Below are 18,246 nucleotides of genomic sequence, written 5' to 3'. Positions count from 1 at the left end.
TTCTGAACAAAAGCTGGTGACAGAATTTGAACCTTGGCCACATGGCTACATGAAACAACCAGAAGTTTTAAGGAAGAAAGGTTGGGGGCAGGTGATGTAGAAATAGATGCCCCTGCTCCCAAGCCCAACAGGGTCGATGTAGGGGGAAGAGGACTCCGCTGGAATAGAGGCTTAGTGGTATCAGGAAATAACTACATGTTTGACCATAGGTCAGGATTTCCCTTTACTTTTTCTCTTAACCATGATCCATGGGCGTAGTTTGGGGGGGGGGGTGAGGGGGCAAACAGCTTGCCACCTCCTGCATTGCCAATCGTGATTCCGTCTACCCTTTCTCTTCCTCCCTCCCTCCGGCGCTGCAGTCTTCAATCTTTCTGTGCTCCCGGCAGCGTTAGTAGTGTATCCACACTGCCTTCACACTGCCCCAGAAGCCTTTTCTCTGCAGCGTCCCTTGGTCCCACCTATGTGGGAACAGGAAGTTGAAGAGAGAGCTTCCGGGGCAGACCGAAGGCAGCGTGTATACATCGCTAACACTGCCGGGAGCACAGAAAGATTGAAGACTGCTGTGCCAGAGTTTCTTGCACGATCCTGGACCTTGCGGGTGGGCGGGGCACAACCTGGACTGGGAGAGGTGGGACATAGCAGAGGGAGGGTTGGTGAGCAGAGTGAAGGAGCAGGAGATGGATGGGACTGGGAGGGGTGGTGAGCAGAGGGAAGGAGCAGGAGATGGATGTGACTGGGAGAGGTGGTGAGCAGAGGGAAGGAGCAGGAGATGGATGTGACTGGGAGGGGTGGTTAGCAGAGGGAAGGAGCAGGAGATGGATGGGACTGGGAGGGGTGGTTAGCAGAGGGAAGGAGCAGGAGATGGATGGGACTGGGAGAGATAGAGCACAGCAGAGGGAAGGAGCAGGAGATGGATGGGACTGGGAGGGGTGGTGAGCAGAGGGAAGGAGCAGGAGATGGATGGGACTGGGAGGGGTGGTGAGCAGAGGGAAGGAGCAGGAGATGGATGAGACTGGGAGGGGTGGTTAGCAGAGGGAAGGAGCAGGAGATGGATGGGACTGGGAGGGGTGGTGAGCAGAGGGAAGGAGCAGGAGATGGATGGAACTGGGAGGGATGGTGAGCAGAGGGAAGGAACAGGAGATGGATGGGACTGGGAGGGGTGGTTAGCATAGGGAAGGAGCAGGAGATGGATAGGACTGGAAGAGATGGAGCACAGCAGAGGGAAGGAGCTGGAGATGGATGGGACAGAGGGGTGGGGCACAGCAGAGAGAAGGAGCAGGAGATGGATGGGACTGGGGGTTGCGAGAGGGGAAGAAGCAGGGTGTGAAATGAGGGATATGAGAAAAAGGGAAAGAAAAAGGGATGATGTGGGAAAAGGTTGAGACATAATGTGAATGACCTGGAAAACTGGAGAGAGGATAAGAGACATTGAAAAGGGATTGGGGTACTGGTGAGGGGTATAGGAGAAGGGGATAAGTCTCTGAAGGGGTTGAGTTATGGTAGAAAGGGATTAAAATAAGTTATTAGGCATGGGGTAAAAGGTAACAGGCAGAAGAGTGGCCTTGGAGGCAAGAGAAGGAAGGAGAGACTTGGATGGAGCTGGGACTGATAGGGTGATGAGATGCAGTGGAGGGTAGATGAGGGCAAAGGGGGTGAGTACAGAGTATGGGAATGGTGGACTAATGAAGTGGGTGAAAGATGAGGGAGGTATTTAGGAGACTGGGTAAGGGAGAGACAGAGAGGGGAATGGGAGTGCTGGAGAGGGAATGGGAGGGAGATGGTCAAAGTCAGTAGGTAGATGGATACTAAAGAGTGAAAGAAAGGTGTGGTGGGGGGGAAGTAAAATGAAAGATCAGTGCCAGACAGATGCAGGAAGACAAAAGAAGAACGAAGAAATGGAAAGTCAACCTTAAAAAGAATTTAGGAGAAGACCGATACATGGAAAGTGGAGACTGGGACCAGACCAACTAGAAAAATAGAATGCTCAGACAACAAAGGTAGAAAAGAAAACATTCTTTTTGTTTAATGCGTTTTAAGGACTAAGATGTGCCTGCTTTATGAAATGTACATTTTTTTTCTATTGTATTTTGCAGAATACAGGAGAAAATACATTTCTGTTTCTCTTTTACCAGTATTTGCACTGCTTACAGAGTCTGGCTTTCTTGAAGAGATCTATATTTCAGTTTTTGTGGGCATGTTTTTTGTGGTTCCTATTTTGTATCACATGAGGGTCTGTCCATGTTCTGCATGTGTGACTGGCGTGACGGATTCTGCTAGCATGTAGTGTTTGTGTAGGAATGTGTAACAGTCCATCTTATTACAGTTTTCCAGTAGCAGATATATTGGTGCTCTAGGGTCCAGTGTAAAATTTATAGCACTGTCTTTTCATAGGTGAGTTAAGACTGTTGTGTGTTAAGTTTTCTGTATTGGTTTTGAGTGTCTCTTTGTAGGGTTTTGTGTTATTTCATAAAGTGGCTGGCCCTATTGTTTTTGATATACTGGCTTCATATTCGGCATTTTAGTCTGGTGCGTGTATGTTTTTGTTGGTTTTATTAATAGCCATGATGAATATGTATGAGATGTATATATGCAAATGAATATGCAAATGTGCCAAGCCGCACCCTTCCCCCCCCCCCCCCAAATGAAATAGTCAAACTACACCCATGCCATGATCACCGAGAAAAAGTATCTTAAGAAATTCCAGTGCCAATAGACCGTTTCATTACATGACTGTGGGCCACGGACACAGGTTCTTTTTGTAGCCACTGAATCCAAAGGTGGCATAACTGGTTGGCTGTAGTGTTGCTCATAAACTCTGCTCTCCCTTCCAGGTGAGTCCTCACAGGCCCACTCAATTCCAGTTCCCCCCTATTTTACCATATTATTGTTCTTCCATCTGTATTTTTGCTCTCTTGACTACTATCAGCTTGCTGAAGCTTTTCCACGTATTATGTTTCTTCCTTTCTCTGCAATCTCTTATATTTATGAGTGCTAATCTGTTTTCCTTACCTTTTCAGCTACTTCTAAAAAAAAAAAAAAAAAGAAGAAGTCCATAACAGCCTCTTTTTCTCTTGCTAAACAAAAAGGCTTCTTGCCCTTAAATTTTCTTTCACTTTTGCCTTCTGCTCTTTTCTGACCCCTAGATTTTCCCATCCTGCTCATGGTCCCCTGATGTACTCCCCAGTTTTAACAAGATTAGTTTTCGTGAGGTTTTTATAAACATGACCACTTGTGTTTTAATACTGAACAAAACAGCAGAAGGAGTAATGAAGGTAGCAGGACTCTTCCACAAAATACCAGAAGGACGAGAGATGTACATAGAATCACTGACGAGAATTGGGTGTCAGCATCTCATTCCTGAATGTTGCATTGCATGTCTTAAAGACACTTATCTTGGCACTCAGTTCTCATCAGTGACTCTATGTACAGAGCCCTGATGTCGGCTTTGTGCCGAAACACAGTACTGTGTCGGGTTTTGAAGAATAAAGATTTAGCTCATTACATTTCTCGTCCTTCTAGTATTTTGTGGAAGAGTCCTGCTACCTTCACTACTCCTTCTGCTGGTTTCCTTCTACGTAGTGGCGCACAGTCCTCCGCTTTTGCGGTGTCCTGTCTTTAATACTGAACAAAGCCATCTGATAATCACTGGATTTCAGATTATCATCCACTGTGACATCAGTAATTTTCTCCATTCAAAAGCACCAGGTCAAGTAGCTCCTGTGGGTTGTAATCAGTTGCTGCAAAAGTTTTTTTTTTCCTGCAGAAAATACAGGATCTCCATACTCTTAGATGATGGTGCAGCTGGGATATCCCAATTAACAAGAAGCAGGGTCTGTTTGTTGTACAACTGGTAGCACTGTATAAGCAGATTGAAATCACCTAACAATAATACTGCCCCTTTCAAACAAAATTTGTGAATATCTGTTATTAAATCTCCATCCATTTTTTCTGCCTGAAAGAGATGTATATATTACACCAATATAGATAATGTTCCATTTCCTCCTCCCTCATAAGCCCTGCATTTCTGTTGCTTTACTATATGTTATAGTGGTGTCATTCCTCCTTTCTTGCTACCATGTCTTTCCTGAATAGACTTTAGCTCAGTATAACTATATCCCAATTGTAAGTCTTCTCTGTGATCTCCACTGAATCCATGTCTATCTCATCCATAATCTTCTCTTGATTTCCTATTAGGAGAATTTGTATGCATAACTTTCCAGGTGTTTCCTTTATTTTCCAGTTTCTGTACAAGCATTAAACATTTTCCACACACTCCTGACACTGGATGGTAGAGGGGGAGACATGATGGAAAGATGGGGGAGAGAGGGGGACACGCTAAATTGAAGGAAAAGGAGAAAAAAAATGGAATATGCTGGATGAAAGGGTGGGGGAGAAAGGGGAGACGCTGGATAAAAAGGTGGGGAGAGAAAGAGGAGACGCTAGATGGAAGGGTGGGGAGAGGAGGAGATGATGGAAATGAGAGAGAAGGGCGACACGCTAGATGGAAGTTGGGGGAGTGAGAGGGGGCAACACACTAGATGGAAGTTGGGGAGAGAGGTGTGACACACTGGATGGAAGTTGGGGGAGTGAGAGGGGGCACACTGGATGGAAATGGGGGGAGAGATGGGAGCACTGCATGGGAGAGAGAGGAGGAGTGGGAAGAGAGAAAGAAAGGCATGTTGTTTGGAAGGGGGGAGAGGACAATGCTAGTGAAAGACTGGGGAATAAAAGGAAGGGGAAGGAATGGGATATCCAGGGTGAGAGAGAAGAGATAGAAAGCTGTAGGTAGACACAGTAAAAAGAGGGAAATTGAAGACTGTATAGTAAAAATGAATGAAGAGAGAGAGAGAAATAAACTGAAGAACCCTGAGAAGGAGGTGAAGACAGGAGGAGAGAGAGAAATGACAAATGGACAGGAAACCCTGGCATGAAAGTTAAAAGAAGATGCAGAAAGCCAAGATTAGGTCCAACATGATTATAAAAATTAAACGGCTAGACAAGAAAAGTAGAAAAAAGAATTTTTAATTTTGGATAAATTGGTGTAGTAGCTATGTTATTCCATTCTAATATGGAAAATAAGGTGATCACTTTTTATTGGACTAATGTAATACTTTGAGGCCAAAACCTCCTTCCACAGGTCAAGACAATAGCAGCTTAGTGATCAGAGGAAAGAGGTTTTAGCCAATAAAAGGGTATCACCTAATTTTTCCATTTTTTTTTAAGTTGAAGAGGGAGGGGATGGACAGCTCACGTAAATTTGGTTGGAAATACTTTTTGAATAAAGTACAACTGAATGTCTGATATATCATGGTGGGAGAGGGCGAGGCAGCACAAGAAATGATGAGGGATGTCATGATGGGCAAGTCGCACAAGGCCCAGTTATATCCTGCTACAGCCCTGCTTCCAAACATATTTCTTATGGGTATCTCTGTAAGCATGAAATGTAGTTAAGTGTGTAGAAACCATACATTTTATTGACCTACTAAGTGTGCAAGCCAATTATGTAAATAATTTAGGGGGTCTTATGCGCGCTAGCATTTTTAGCATGCTCTAATCAGTGAGTGCTAAGCACTAGAGACGTCCACAGGAATACTTGGGCGTCTCTAGTGTTTAGCGCATGCTTAGTAAAAGAGGCCCTTTGACTGTTGTAGTGTTAACAAAATCCATAATTAAATTCATTTAGAATGTGTATCCAACTATTTACTTGATAATACATTTTTTTCTCTTTTAGGACGTCTGAGCCAAATAGGTTTGAAAGAAGGATTTGTTTCTGCTGTAAAAAATATAAGCTCTGTAATCAGTACTTTTATTCAGCATGCAAAAGAAGAAGGTAAGGGTACTGTTTATCTTGTCTAGAAGGCATTACTGCTGCTGTTCACTCACAGAATACCAAATTTTAATGGTGTGAATAGGAGCTGCTATTTCCCTTAAAGTGTACTCTTTTATAAGGGAAGCCTTAATACTGCTTATAAACTTGGATTACTTGCTCATTACTTTGGGATGGAAGTTGGTTATATAGTCAGTGTCAGCATTCTTGGCTGATACACAGAGGGTGGAGCTTCTGCTCAAGTGAAATGTTCTCATAGGAAACAGAAGCTTTGCCTGCTGCCCAACCTCTGGTTTTTGCATTAGTTGAATTCATTAGAAAATCAGCATCCCTTCCAACATGTTGTTCCTCCTTAGTGTTTTTAAACTTTGACCATTCACAAAATTGCATAGGCATGCTACTGATTTTTGAAGGAGAGCAATAAAATATTAAAATGTTTAAACAGATAGCTGTATTAAGTACAAATTTCTATCATTTTTGATTTGTGACATAAAAGACAAAGTAAAATAAAAATTTGTTGTTTTCTTCAAACACAAAATAGACCACAGAGACAAATTTATTCTGAAGCGAAATAATTTTTATTATGTAACTTAAGTTGCTAATATAGAATAAGAACAATGGGGCAACAGCAAACACAGAAAGCCAGAAGCAAAAACACAAAGCAGCTGTTGCCAAGAATGCAAACAAACTGGACAACACAATAATAATGGGTGATTTCAATTAACCATGATATTGACTGGATAAATGTAACATCGGGGCATGCTAGGGAGGTAAAATTCCTTGATAAAATCAAGGACAGCTTTATGGAGCAGCTGGTACAGGAACCGGCGAGAGAAGGAAAAATTCTAGACCTAGTCCTTAGTGAAGCGCATGATCTGGTGTGGGAGGTAATTGGTGCTGGGGCCGCTTGATAACAGTAATCATAATATGATCGGATTTTATATTAGCTTTGAAGTATGTATACATAGGAAATCAAATACGTTGTAGGTTAATGTTAGGCAAAACACTAGGTCGCCTGAAGATGGCTGCAGCCAGAGGGAAAGACAGGCCCAGAGATCATAAGAATCATTTTCCTGGAGGGATTACCACGGTCGATGAAGCAGTGGGTGCAGCATTTCCCCAAACTGACCCCATAAAGTGCTTTAGAAGCAGCCGAGGCCTTCTATCAAGCTCAACCAGAGTCAGACCCTTGCAAAGAGAAGAGGCGACCTGAAAGCCCTGTGGGGAGACAGGAGAGATCTGGGCCAGATAATCTGAGGGTTTAGAGACCGCACTGTGGGCAGGGGTCTCCAAGCAAGGGATTGGAGCGGTGGAAGCCCTTATCCCCATGAGCATACCCAGCCCCCATCTGTGTTAGATATGGAGGAAAAGGTCACATGGCCAGAGACTGCCTAGACACGTAGGAGGGAGCCATGGAGGTAAACCTGATGGCCACTCATGACTTCAGTTTTGTAGAAGCTGCCCAGCCAGGAGTCAGAAACTGCTGTATTACAAGTAGAGCTAGAAGGACACCCGTATCAGTCTAGTGGATTCTGGCAGTATCAAGACTCTTGTTAGAAAAGAATTACTCAACCATTCACAACTGAACTACAAATGAACTGTGACCTTTTGGCCTATGTACATGGAGACCAGAGGTCTGTTATAAAAAGTAGACCGATACACATATATAAAAACAAAGAAATAATTTATTCAAACCAAGATAAAAGCAGTTTGAATAAATTATTTCTTTGTTTTTATATATGTGTATCGGTCTATTTTTTATAACAGACTTTTATGTAGCAAGTAGACTGTTGCCTTTTTTGTTTTTCTTTTTATCCATGCAGTGGCGTAGCTAGGGTACTTGACACCCGGGGCCGTTCATTTTTTAACACCCCCCCCCCCCCCCCCCAGCTGAAATCCAGTACTAGGCATACCGAGAATACAAAACACTCAGGACCTATAGAGCAATTCTACCATACCATAAGCAGTAATTTGTACGAGTCACACAAGGAAAAGGAAAGCATCTTAAACACTACAGTGAGCACTAGAACATCAATTCACCTATTGTAAAACGAAAACAGACAGATTAGTACAGATCGTCGATCCTGCACAGTCAATGCCAACCAAAAGCCATGTCTTTTTCACAAATACAGATGCACCCTAATCCACTATAGAATAAGTAATCATAAACTTCCTATTTAGACAAAAATTAAACTGAACCCCCGATGCCAGACTCTGCATATAATGCAACACCACAGAAACAGAAAATGTCCTCTAGTACTGTGCAAAATATAAAGACAGCAGATGTAAATTTGAAAAAACTAACAAATACCAATCACCACTTTACAAATTAACACATAGAAATAAAACAAATAATATCATTTTATTGGACTAATACATTTAGCTTTCAGAGGCCAAAACCTCCTTCCTCGGGTCAATTCAGTATAGTACTGTTACAGTGTCCTATCCTGACCTGAGGAAGGGGGTTTTGTTCTCCGAAAGTAAAATGTATTAAAATTAGTCCAATAAAAAGATTACCTTATTTATATGTTCTATTATAAACATTTATTAACACAGCTACAATACTACTTTATCCTAAAGCAAAAAAATAAAAATATATATTTACAGTTTGTTGTCTCTGGTTTCTGCTTTCCTCATCTTTTCACTGTCTTCCTTCTATCCAGCATCTGTCTTCGCTCTCTCTCTGCCATCCAGTGTCTGCCCTCTCTCTCTGCCCCTTCCATCCAGTGTCTGCCCTCTCTCTCTCTGCCCCTTCCATCCACTGTCTGCCCTCTCTCCCTTCCATCCACTTCTGCCCCTTCCATACACCATCTGCCCCAGTCTGCCATCTCTCTCTCCCCCTTCCATCAACATCTGCCCTCTATCTCTGCCCCTTCCATCCACCATTTGCCCCAGTCTGCCCTCTTTCTCTCTCCCTTTCCACCCACCATCTGCCTTTTCTCTCTGCCCCTTCAATCTGTCTGCCCTCCCTCTACCATCCATCCAGGGTCTGCCCTCCCTCAGGCTCCCCCCTTCTATCCCCTCTCTCTCTGCCCCCTCTTTTCAGCCCCCTTATTCCACCTGCTCCTAGTTCCAGCCCCAGCCCACATCTCCCACCTGCCCCCCTTTTCAGCCCCACTATCCCACCAGTCCCCAGCCCTTTTCTCCCATCAGTCCCGAGCTTCAGCCCCCAGCCACTTCTCCCTGTCCTCTTTTCAGCCCCTAGTTCAACCCCAGCCCTTTTCTCTCACCAGTCCCGAGCTTCAGCCCCAGCCAGTTCTCCCTGTCCCCTTTAAAGCCCCTAGTCCCCACAGTTTCAGCCCCCTTCATCCACCACATGCCTTGCATCCCCCATTTTCCCTCCTGCCCCCTTGTCAGACCCCAGTTCCAGCTTCAGACCCCTTCTCCTATCTGAGCACTCCCATCCCCCCTCTGAGCACCCTCACCCTCCCCAATCCCCTTCTCCCCTCTCTGAGCACCCATCTGAGCTCCCCCACCCTCCCTAATCCCCTTTAAGCACCCCTCTGAGCTCCCCACCTTTCCCCAATCCCCTTCTCCCCTCCTTAATGCTCTCCCACCCTCCCTAATCCCCTTTAAGCACCCCTCTGAGCTCCCCCACCCCTCCCCAATCCCCTTCTTCCCTCTGAGTCATCCCCCCCGACCCGACAGCTGAGATCCGTTCTCTTGCTGCTCCTACCCTGTCCTGCCTTAAAAAAATTTTTTTCGATGCGACGGAGAGTGGCAGGCAGCACGCCTCGCATCTGCCCTGCTAGTAAAGAAGATCTCGTCGACGTCGTCGTCCTTCCCACACTGAGTCCCGCCCGCCCTCGCGGTAATAGGAAGTTGCCTCAGAGGGGGGCGGGACTCAATGTGGGAAGGGCAACGACGTCAGCGAGATCTTCTTTACTAGCAGGGCAGACGCAAGGCGCGCTGCCTGCCACTCTCCGGCGCTTCGAAAAAAATTTTTAAAGGCGGAGCAGCGGGAGCGGAGCACCCCCCCACCCGATGACACCCGGGGCAGACCGCCCCCACCGCCCCGCCCTTGCTACGCCACTGTATCCATGGAGACCAGAGGCCATACTCGACAGCTCAAGTGTCCTGTGCATCACCGGTGGGGCAAGCTGATCTGGAGGTAGCAGTCTTACCCTGGCTACCATACCCAGTGTTGTTGGGCTGGGATTTTCCCAACTTCAGCACCATATGGGCCCGGTTGATTAATGGACCAAAAAAGGAGTCCTTTTCAAAGACATTTCCACTAGAAGATCCTGATTTGAATGTTGAAAACCCAAAGGTGCTAAAACCCCACCACCAGCGGCAATTAGAGAAACTGAAATGCTCTCTGAATTTAGGAGCAGCTGTAGATGGAGACCTAGAGCAAGAAGAAGGACAACCCTGACCCTTTGGACACCATACCCAAATGGGAATTTTCAAAACGGTGCTGTCAGAGGACGAGTCCCTTAGGGAAGCCCGAGCTAGGGTCATTGCAGTAGATGGAGAACCCTGTGGGCAACCAGGACACCTCTAAGGTAGTAACCCCATGTTTTGTGGTAAACAGTGACCTGCTGTGTAGGGTGGCCAAGAGAACCCTGGAGGGAGAAGAGGTAGAGCAGCTGTTAGTACCCCAGTCCTATCATAGGCAAGTTATGCAGGTAGCCCACAGTCATCTGCTAGGGGGTCACCTGGTAGTGAAGACCCAGGAATGGATTTTAGCCCAGTTTTTCTGGCCCGTGGTATTTAAGCAGGTAGAGCTCTTTTGCCAGTCTTGCCCAACCTGCCAGCTGAGTAGTCCTGCAAGGTGCCCATATCCCGTGTTGACACCCCATTTGAACGGATAGCAATTGACTTTATGGGACCTTTGGAACGTACTATCCGGGGCCATAAGTAAATCCTGGTCATTTTGGATTACGCCACCTGCTATCCAGAGGCTATTGCATTGTGGAACATGAAAATAACCAAAGTAGCTAATGAGCTCTGGGAAGTCTTCTCCCAGATAGGAATCCACCCAAAAATATTGACTGACCTTCATGTCCAGGGTGATGAAGCAGGTGTGTACCTTGCTCAAGGTGAAGACTTTACAGATCTCTATATCACCCACAGACAGATGGCTTGGTTGAGCATTTCAACAACACTTTAAAGCAAATGCCGAGGATGTTGTAGCCGAAGATGGGAAGAACTGGGATTCCCTGCTCCCATACATACTATTTGCCATCTGGGAGATGCCTCAGAGTTCAACAGGATTCTCTCCGTTTAAATTATTATACGGAAGAAGGCCCAGAGGAATCCTGGATTTACATAAGTGCATAAGTAATGCCACACTGGGAAAAGACCAAGGGTCCATCGAGCCCAGCATCCTATCCACGACAGCGGCCAATCCAGGCCCAAGGGCACCTGGCAAACTTCCCAAACGTACAAACATTCTATACATGTTATTCCTGGTATTGTGGATTTTTCCCAAGTCCATTTAGTAGCGGTTTATGGACTTGTCCTTTAGAAAACTGTCTAACCCCTTTTTAAACTCTGCCAAGCTAACCGCCTTCACCACATTCTCCAGCAACGAATTCCAGAGTTTAATTACACGTTGGGTGAAGAAAAACTTCCTCCAATTTGTTTTAAATTTACTACACTGTAGTTTCATCGCATGCCCCCTAGTCCTAGTATTTTTGGAAAGCGTGAACAGACGCTTCACATCCACCTGTTCCATTCCACTCATTATTTTATATTCCTCTATCATGTCTCCCCTCAGCCGTCTCTTCTCCAAGCTGAAAAGCCCTAGCCTCTTTAGTCTTTCTTCATAGGGAAGTCGTCCCATCCCCGCTATCATTTTAGTTGCCCTTCGCTGCACCTTTTCCAATTCCACTATATCTTTCTTGAGATGCGGCGACCAGAATTGAACACAATACTCAAGGTGCGGTCGCACCATGGAGTGATACAACGGCATTATAACATCCTCACACCTGTTTTCCATACCTTTCCTAATAATATCCAACATTCTATTAGCTTTCTGAGCCACAGCAGCACACTGAGCAGAAGGTTTCGGTGTATTATCGACGACGACACCCAGATCCCTTTCTTGGTCCGTAACTCCTAACGTGGAACCTTGCATGACGTAGCTATAATTCAGGTTCTTTTTTCCCCACATCCATCACCTTGCACTTGCTCACATTAAACGTCATCTGCCATCTAGCCGCCAAGTCTCCCAGTCTCGTAAGGTCCTTCTGTAATTTTTCACAATCCTGTCGCGAGTTAACGACTTTGAATAACTTTGTGTCATCAGCAAATGTAATTACCTCGCTAGTTACTCCCATCTCTAAATCATTTATAAATATATTAAAAAGCAGCGGTCTTAGCACAGACCCCTGAGGAACCCCACTAACTACCCTTTTCCATTGTGAATACTGCCCATTTAACCCCACTCTCTGTTTCCTATCCTTCAACCAGTTTTTAATCCACAATAGGACTTTTCCTCCTATCCCATGACCCTCCAATTTCCTCTGTAGCCTTTCATGAGTTACCTTGTCAAACGCCTTTTGAAAATCCAGATACACAATATCAACCGGCTCCCCTTTGTCCACATGTTTGTTTACTCCTTCAAAGAATTGGTCAGGCAAGATTTCCCCACACAAAAGCTGTGCTGACTCGGTCTCAGTAATCCATGTCCTTGGATGTGCTCTGTAATTTTGTTTTTAATAATAGCCTCTACCATTTTCCCCGGCACCGACGTCAGACTCACTGGTCTATAATTTCCCGGATCTCCCCTGGAACCTTTTTAAAAAATGGGCGTTACATTGGCCACCCTCCAATCTTCTGATGCCACGCTCAATTTTAAGGATAAATTGCATATCACTAGCAGTAGCTCCGCAAGCTCATTTTTCAGTTCTATCAGTACTCTAGGATGAATACCATCCTGTCCAGGAGATTTGCTACTGTTCGGTTTGCCGAACTGCCCCATTACATCCTCTGGGTTTACTGTGAAGTCAGTAAGTTTCTCCGACTCGTCTGCTTGAAATATCATTTCTGACACCGGTGTATCCCACCCAAATCTTCCTCGGTGAAGACCGAAGCAAAGAATTCATTCAATCTCTCCGCTACGTCTTTGTCTTCCTTGATCGCCCCTTTTACCCCTCGGTCATCCAGCAGCCCAACCGATTCTTTTGCCGGCTTCCTGCTTTTAATATACCGAAAAAAAATTTTACTATGTTTTTTTGCCTCTAATGCTATCTTTTTTTCGTAATCCCTCTTGGCCTTCTTTATCTGCGCCTTGCATTTGCTTTGACACTCCTTATGCTGCTGCTTGTTATTGTCAGACGGTTCCTTCTTCCAGTTTCTGAAGGCATTTCTTTTAGCCCTAATAGCTTCCTTCACCTCACTTTTCAACCAGACTGGCTGTCTTTTGGAGTTCCGTCTTTCTTTTATAATTAGTGGAATATGTTTGGCCCGGGCCTCCAGGATGGTATTTTTGAACAGCGTCCATGCCTGTTGTACAGTTTTTACCCTCTCAGTTGTCCCCCTAAGTTTTTTTTTCCACCGTTCTTCTCATTTTATTATAGTCTCCTTTTTTAAAGTTAAACGCTAACGTATTTGACTTCCTGTGTATAGTTACTTCAAGGTCGATATTAAAACTGATCATATTATGATCACTGTTATCAAGTGGCCCCAGTACCATAACATCCCTCACCAGATCATGCGCTCCACTAAGGACCAAGTCTAGAATTTTTCCTTCTCTTGTCAGCTCCTGCACCAGCTGCTCCATAAAGCTGCCCTTGATTTCATCAAGGAATTGTACTTCTCTAGCGTGTCCCAATGTTACATTTACCCAGTCTATAGTTGGATAATTGAAGTCACCCATTATTATCACATTGCCCATTTTATTTGCGACTCTGATTTCTTTTATCATTTCTGCATCTACCTGCTCATCCTGGCGAGGCGGACGGTAGTACACTCCTATCACCGTCCTTTTCCCTTTTATACATGGAATTTCAACCCACAATGATTCAAAGGTGTGATTTGTGTCCTGCTGAATGTAGTCTGAGAAACTCGGGAACACAGCCTGGTAATGAACTTGGCTGAATATGTATTCACCATGCAAGAGAGGCTAAAGAAAGCAGGTGTAGCTGCCAAGTTTTGCCTGGAAAAGGCTCAAGTGGGTCAGGCCCTGGCCTACAACTGGAAGGCAGTTCAGTGGACCCTTGTCCGGGGGATAGAGTCCTAGTCCTTCTGCCGTCTTTGGAAAGTAAGCTGTTATGCAAGTGGCAAGGCCCTTATAAAATTCTCTGAGAGCTAGAAGCTCTTTGCATCAGGCACACACATATGACATCTCACCAACTGGGAGATAATCATACATGTGACACTCAATGCTGACTTCATCTTAGTGTTTTTGAGTTTTTCAATAATTTAAAACTTGCTACAGTATTAAGGATATTAGCCTATATGAAAGTGTCTTTTAGTTATATTGTATGATTTATTTAGTGTTTCCTTCTTAGATGGTAATGAAAGAGCACTCCTTGCTTGTTACCCGAATTACAATAACTGACTATAAATGAAGAGTTGTCCTAGGGGTGGGCAGGAAGACTAAACTAGATCCTGCAGTGCCTGCTAGATTCTATCTGTTAATGCTGTGGTACAAAGTTTTTAAAACTAAGTGGAAAAGACTGGAGATTAGTTGATAAAATTGCTTTTTGTATTTTTATTTTGCCTAACACTAACCTACAATTCCTCCTTTAAACCCCAATCTTTAAGTTCACAAAGCAAAATAGTGTTCACTTACCAGAGAAATGTCCTCTTCTCTCGGAACTTCTCAGAAAGAAAAGATGATCCAGAGAGAAAGGGCAAGAGACAAAGAGGATATCGTTGATGTTGGGGTGAAGAGACAAAAGGGGCCATGCTGGATAAGGGGGAAGGGATAAGAGATTCAGAAATGAGATGGTGCTTGATGGGAGAAGAAAGGTAGAGAGATGGGATAATACTTGTTTTAGGTGGGGGGGGGGGGGGGGGAGACAAGGACTGCACCATGCTGGATGGGGTAGCCAGTAACCATAGAATTTCTGTTACAGTGCTGCTGAATACCACTGTTTATGTAGCCAACAGGAAGATGCTGGACTGCGAGCTAGGACTGACTGGGAGTCCAGTGTTAAAGTACCTGCATATATTTCCAGAATACTGCAAATACTGTTCTGTTTAATAATTTGCATTATTGTGGTGCATTATATGGATGTTTTTGGCACATAATTCTCTGGAATGTATTCAGTGTGCAGAATATCATCAGTAATAGAGATACTAGGGGGAAATAGCTGGTGCATTTGCACCAGAGACACAGCAAAGGGGTCCTTCACTGCTGTGTTCAAAAGTACCCCTATTATCCATTTACTGCTTACATGGGTATTGCCACCTCCCCAAACAGCTGAGTCACCGACTGCATATGCCTAGGAGGATTTTAACTCTCCCCTCTTTCACGGCCCTTCAGCCTTGCACTGATGCCTATTTTAGAAAAGTCTGCTCCCCCTGATATCAAAAAACTGGCTACGCCTCTGATCACTGGTCAAAACCATAGTTGACTGAGCAGCACTGTTAAATTAACCAGGTATTATGTCTCTTATTAGAGCAGAAACTTGGTTTTTACAGATATTTGTGTTCACATATATATTAGCCACATGGTTACATACACAAAAAAAAGTTGGATTTGTACAAGTTTGAATTTTGGTATAGTAGTGTCAAATCTTCAATGCTTCAACCTTGGCCATTGTCTATTTGCACACCTTTCAAATGTTTTCATGATCCCCAATCATCTATGAAAAAAAATCTTATCTAAAGTGAAGATTACAAAATAATATCCACTTCAAATATTTTTTTGAAAGATAGTCGAATCATGAATGGATATGAAAGATGGACAGATGAACTGTAGCCCGGATTGATCTTTTGATGATTTGCACTACTACCCCCAAGTTCCAGCTTGTACTAACTAATATGGCCCTTTTTTGTGAATGTTGCAAATAATATAAATTCCGGTTTAGGTTGAATATCTTTACAGAACAACATAATAGATAACAGCTATAGCAAAATAATGTATTGTAAACATGAGAATTTCTGGCCATCTGTATTTCACATGCTTATAAAATAATGTGTGATGCAATGACAAAGCAAGTGTGTGCTGAGTTGAGAATACAAATGCAACACTGAGTTTCTTGAGTTTTGTAATACTTAGATAAATGAATGAGTGAGGCATTTGGTTATATAAGTTTACTTGACATGAGACCAAAATACTAAATTAGAAAAGTTATATGCCATCTTGTACAGTGTGTGAATTAAAACAAAACATATTTTGCTTGTCTTTGTTTCTGTGTCAGATTTTCCCTTTATAGGGTCATATAATAGTGCCTGTATGTTAATATTCTCATTCCCCAAAGAAGGATATTCAGATATTTAGCTGTCCTAGAATGTATATACAGTGATCTTTACATGTCTTTATGATCAATTTGTAAATTTGTTGCAGATGTGCCCTGGGGTGTGCAGCTGGCATCAGTTTATACACTTTATGATTTGGCTCCCAGTGACCCTGTAGGAATTCTCAAAACATTGCAAGTTTGGAGAACAGAAACAAGTAACAACGTCCCAGCTGCAGTTACTAACTGCATCAATGGAATTGAATCACTCTGTCCGCAGCACAATTGAATCAGGTGGAGGGACAGCCATCCTTTCCTGAGAAAGTGCCTTGGTTAATTATTTGAAGTCTTATTTTGTTATTTTTCTTGAAATGGGTTAAGATTATTTTTACAAAATAAAGTTTCCATATTGATGTTACAGAGATCAACAGATGAAGAAAAAGCCATAAAACCTCTTTATGGTGAGGGAGAGGGGAGTCCAAAATGTTTTCACAGTTTATTTTGTGTTCTGCTTGGAGCATCTTGGTTCTCATAAATGACACAAGGATATTGAAGGGTCAAATGCACTAAAACTAAAGAAGGTAGAGTTTTTGTAAATCCAGCACAACCTCCTCTGAATGTGCTGGATGTGCTGGATGTGCTGAATGTGAATATGCCTACAAATAAAACAATGATGAGTTATAGTATACTATGTGAGTGCCATACTCAGTTTAAAGCAAGTCATCTCATTTCTTGTTCCATGATGTATTTGTTTAGATTGGACTGACTCATATTTGGTTAGTTTTGTTTTTATAAGTCTGTTGCAATATCACTCTTCATCTTTGGTACACTTTTGTCTTCATGCTACAATATGATTTCACTAGACTACAGTTTTTTGTTTTGGTTAGCAAAGATACAATCTTTTGAATTTATCCTAACTGCATTTTATCAGTATTGTGTATATTAGTTCTTACATCAACATTCTTATGCTTTGTGTTGCATAATTGTTGGGATCCCCAGTTGCTGTGATCACTTTATAATAGGTGTATCTGACTAGACCCATTCTTTGACCCATACATTAATATTTTGGAAATGAAGATGAATATTTTTATGGATGTTAGGGCAAACTTCAAACTTGAATGCTTTTTTGCTGCTGGAAGAAGTGATGGAATGACTAATTAGTATTCGAGGAAGTTTTATTTTACAACAGTGTTTCTCAAACCATGGTATGCATACGTTTGGAATACGTCTGCCTTGGGAAGGGAGCACACAGGCAGAAGCATAGAATTTGTTTTCCAGTTGTGGGAATTGGAAATAATCTGCAAGAGTGAGGTACTGGGAGCTGCTTAGCATCTTTTCTGCCTCCTTTCCTATGCATATGCCTCATGATTGAGAGTACTAAACTTGCTGCAACTCATCTGCTGCTGTCAGGCTGCCACTAGAATCTGCCTCATCCTTTCCAATGAAGTAGGAAGAGGCATCTGAGTCACAAGTTTTTTGTTTTGTTTCCGTTTTCTTTGTTTATGTTTTTTTTTTTTTGGGGGGGGGGGTTGCCTGAGATGGGGAGTGGGAGTAAAGGAGATCAGATGAGTAGGAAATCTGTTTTAGAGGATGAGGGGGGTGTGGAGAAGAAAAAGACCTTTAGCTGAGGGTATGGGGCAGAGATGGAGGGGTATGGGGTTAAAATGGCAAGAAAGAAGGGATGAAAGCAGAGGAAGGTGACAGATCAGAAAAAGGGAGTTGCAGAGTGGGGTTAGGATGGAAAATGGGGGAGTATAGAGCAAAATGGAGAAAAAAGGGGAGGGGAGAAAAAATAAGGGTTGGAGAGACATGAGTTTGGAAGGCAAGATGAAGAGAGAAGGGATGAGGAAGTATGGGGCAAAGAGGTGAGTTTGGATAGAAAGCAAGAAGTGTCCGGGGCCAAGCGGAACTTGAAAGGATGTGACTGGACTGAGAAAATGGATGGGGCAGAAAGTGAGAGCAAAGGGGGGGGTGAGAGGAAAGGAGGCTCTTGGCCTGGTAGTAAGTTTGGGAAGAGGGAGAGAAGAAAGGGGATTCATCCTGCCTGCTGGGAAGAGAGTGTTG

The 18,246-nt window shown here is 43.6% G+C and overlaps 1 protein-coding gene across 3 annotated transcripts in view; it reads left to right on the top strand.

Annotated features, from left to right (window-relative positions):
• Window positions 1-17,687, top strand: part of ICE1 (interactor of little elongation complex ELL subunit 1) — a 352,896-nt gene extending 335,209 nt beyond the window's left edge. For 2 of the 3 annotated variants that reach the window (XM_030209647.1, XM_030209639.1), the window contains 2 exons: window positions 5,732-5,830; window positions 16,293-17,687. In XM_030209647.1, coding sequence (XP_030065507.1) covers window positions 5,732-5,830; window positions 16,293-16,471 — 278 coding nt within the window. In that variant the 3' untranslated portion in view covers window positions 16,472-17,687. Of the gene's footprint in view, window positions 1-5,731; window positions 5,831-16,292 lie in introns of those variants that run through there. The other variant, XM_030209656.1, reaches the window with a different exon arrangement.
• Window positions 17,688-18,246: the final 559 nt, after the last annotated feature.

This window comes from Microcaecilia unicolor, chromosome 1 (genome assembly GCF_901765095.1).
Source record: "Microcaecilia unicolor chromosome 1, aMicUni1.1, whole genome shotgun sequence".
Taxonomy (NCBI): domain Eukaryota; kingdom Metazoa; phylum Chordata; class Amphibia; order Gymnophiona; family Siphonopidae; genus Microcaecilia; species Microcaecilia unicolor.
This window is presented reverse-complemented; position numbering and strand designations above follow the sequence as displayed.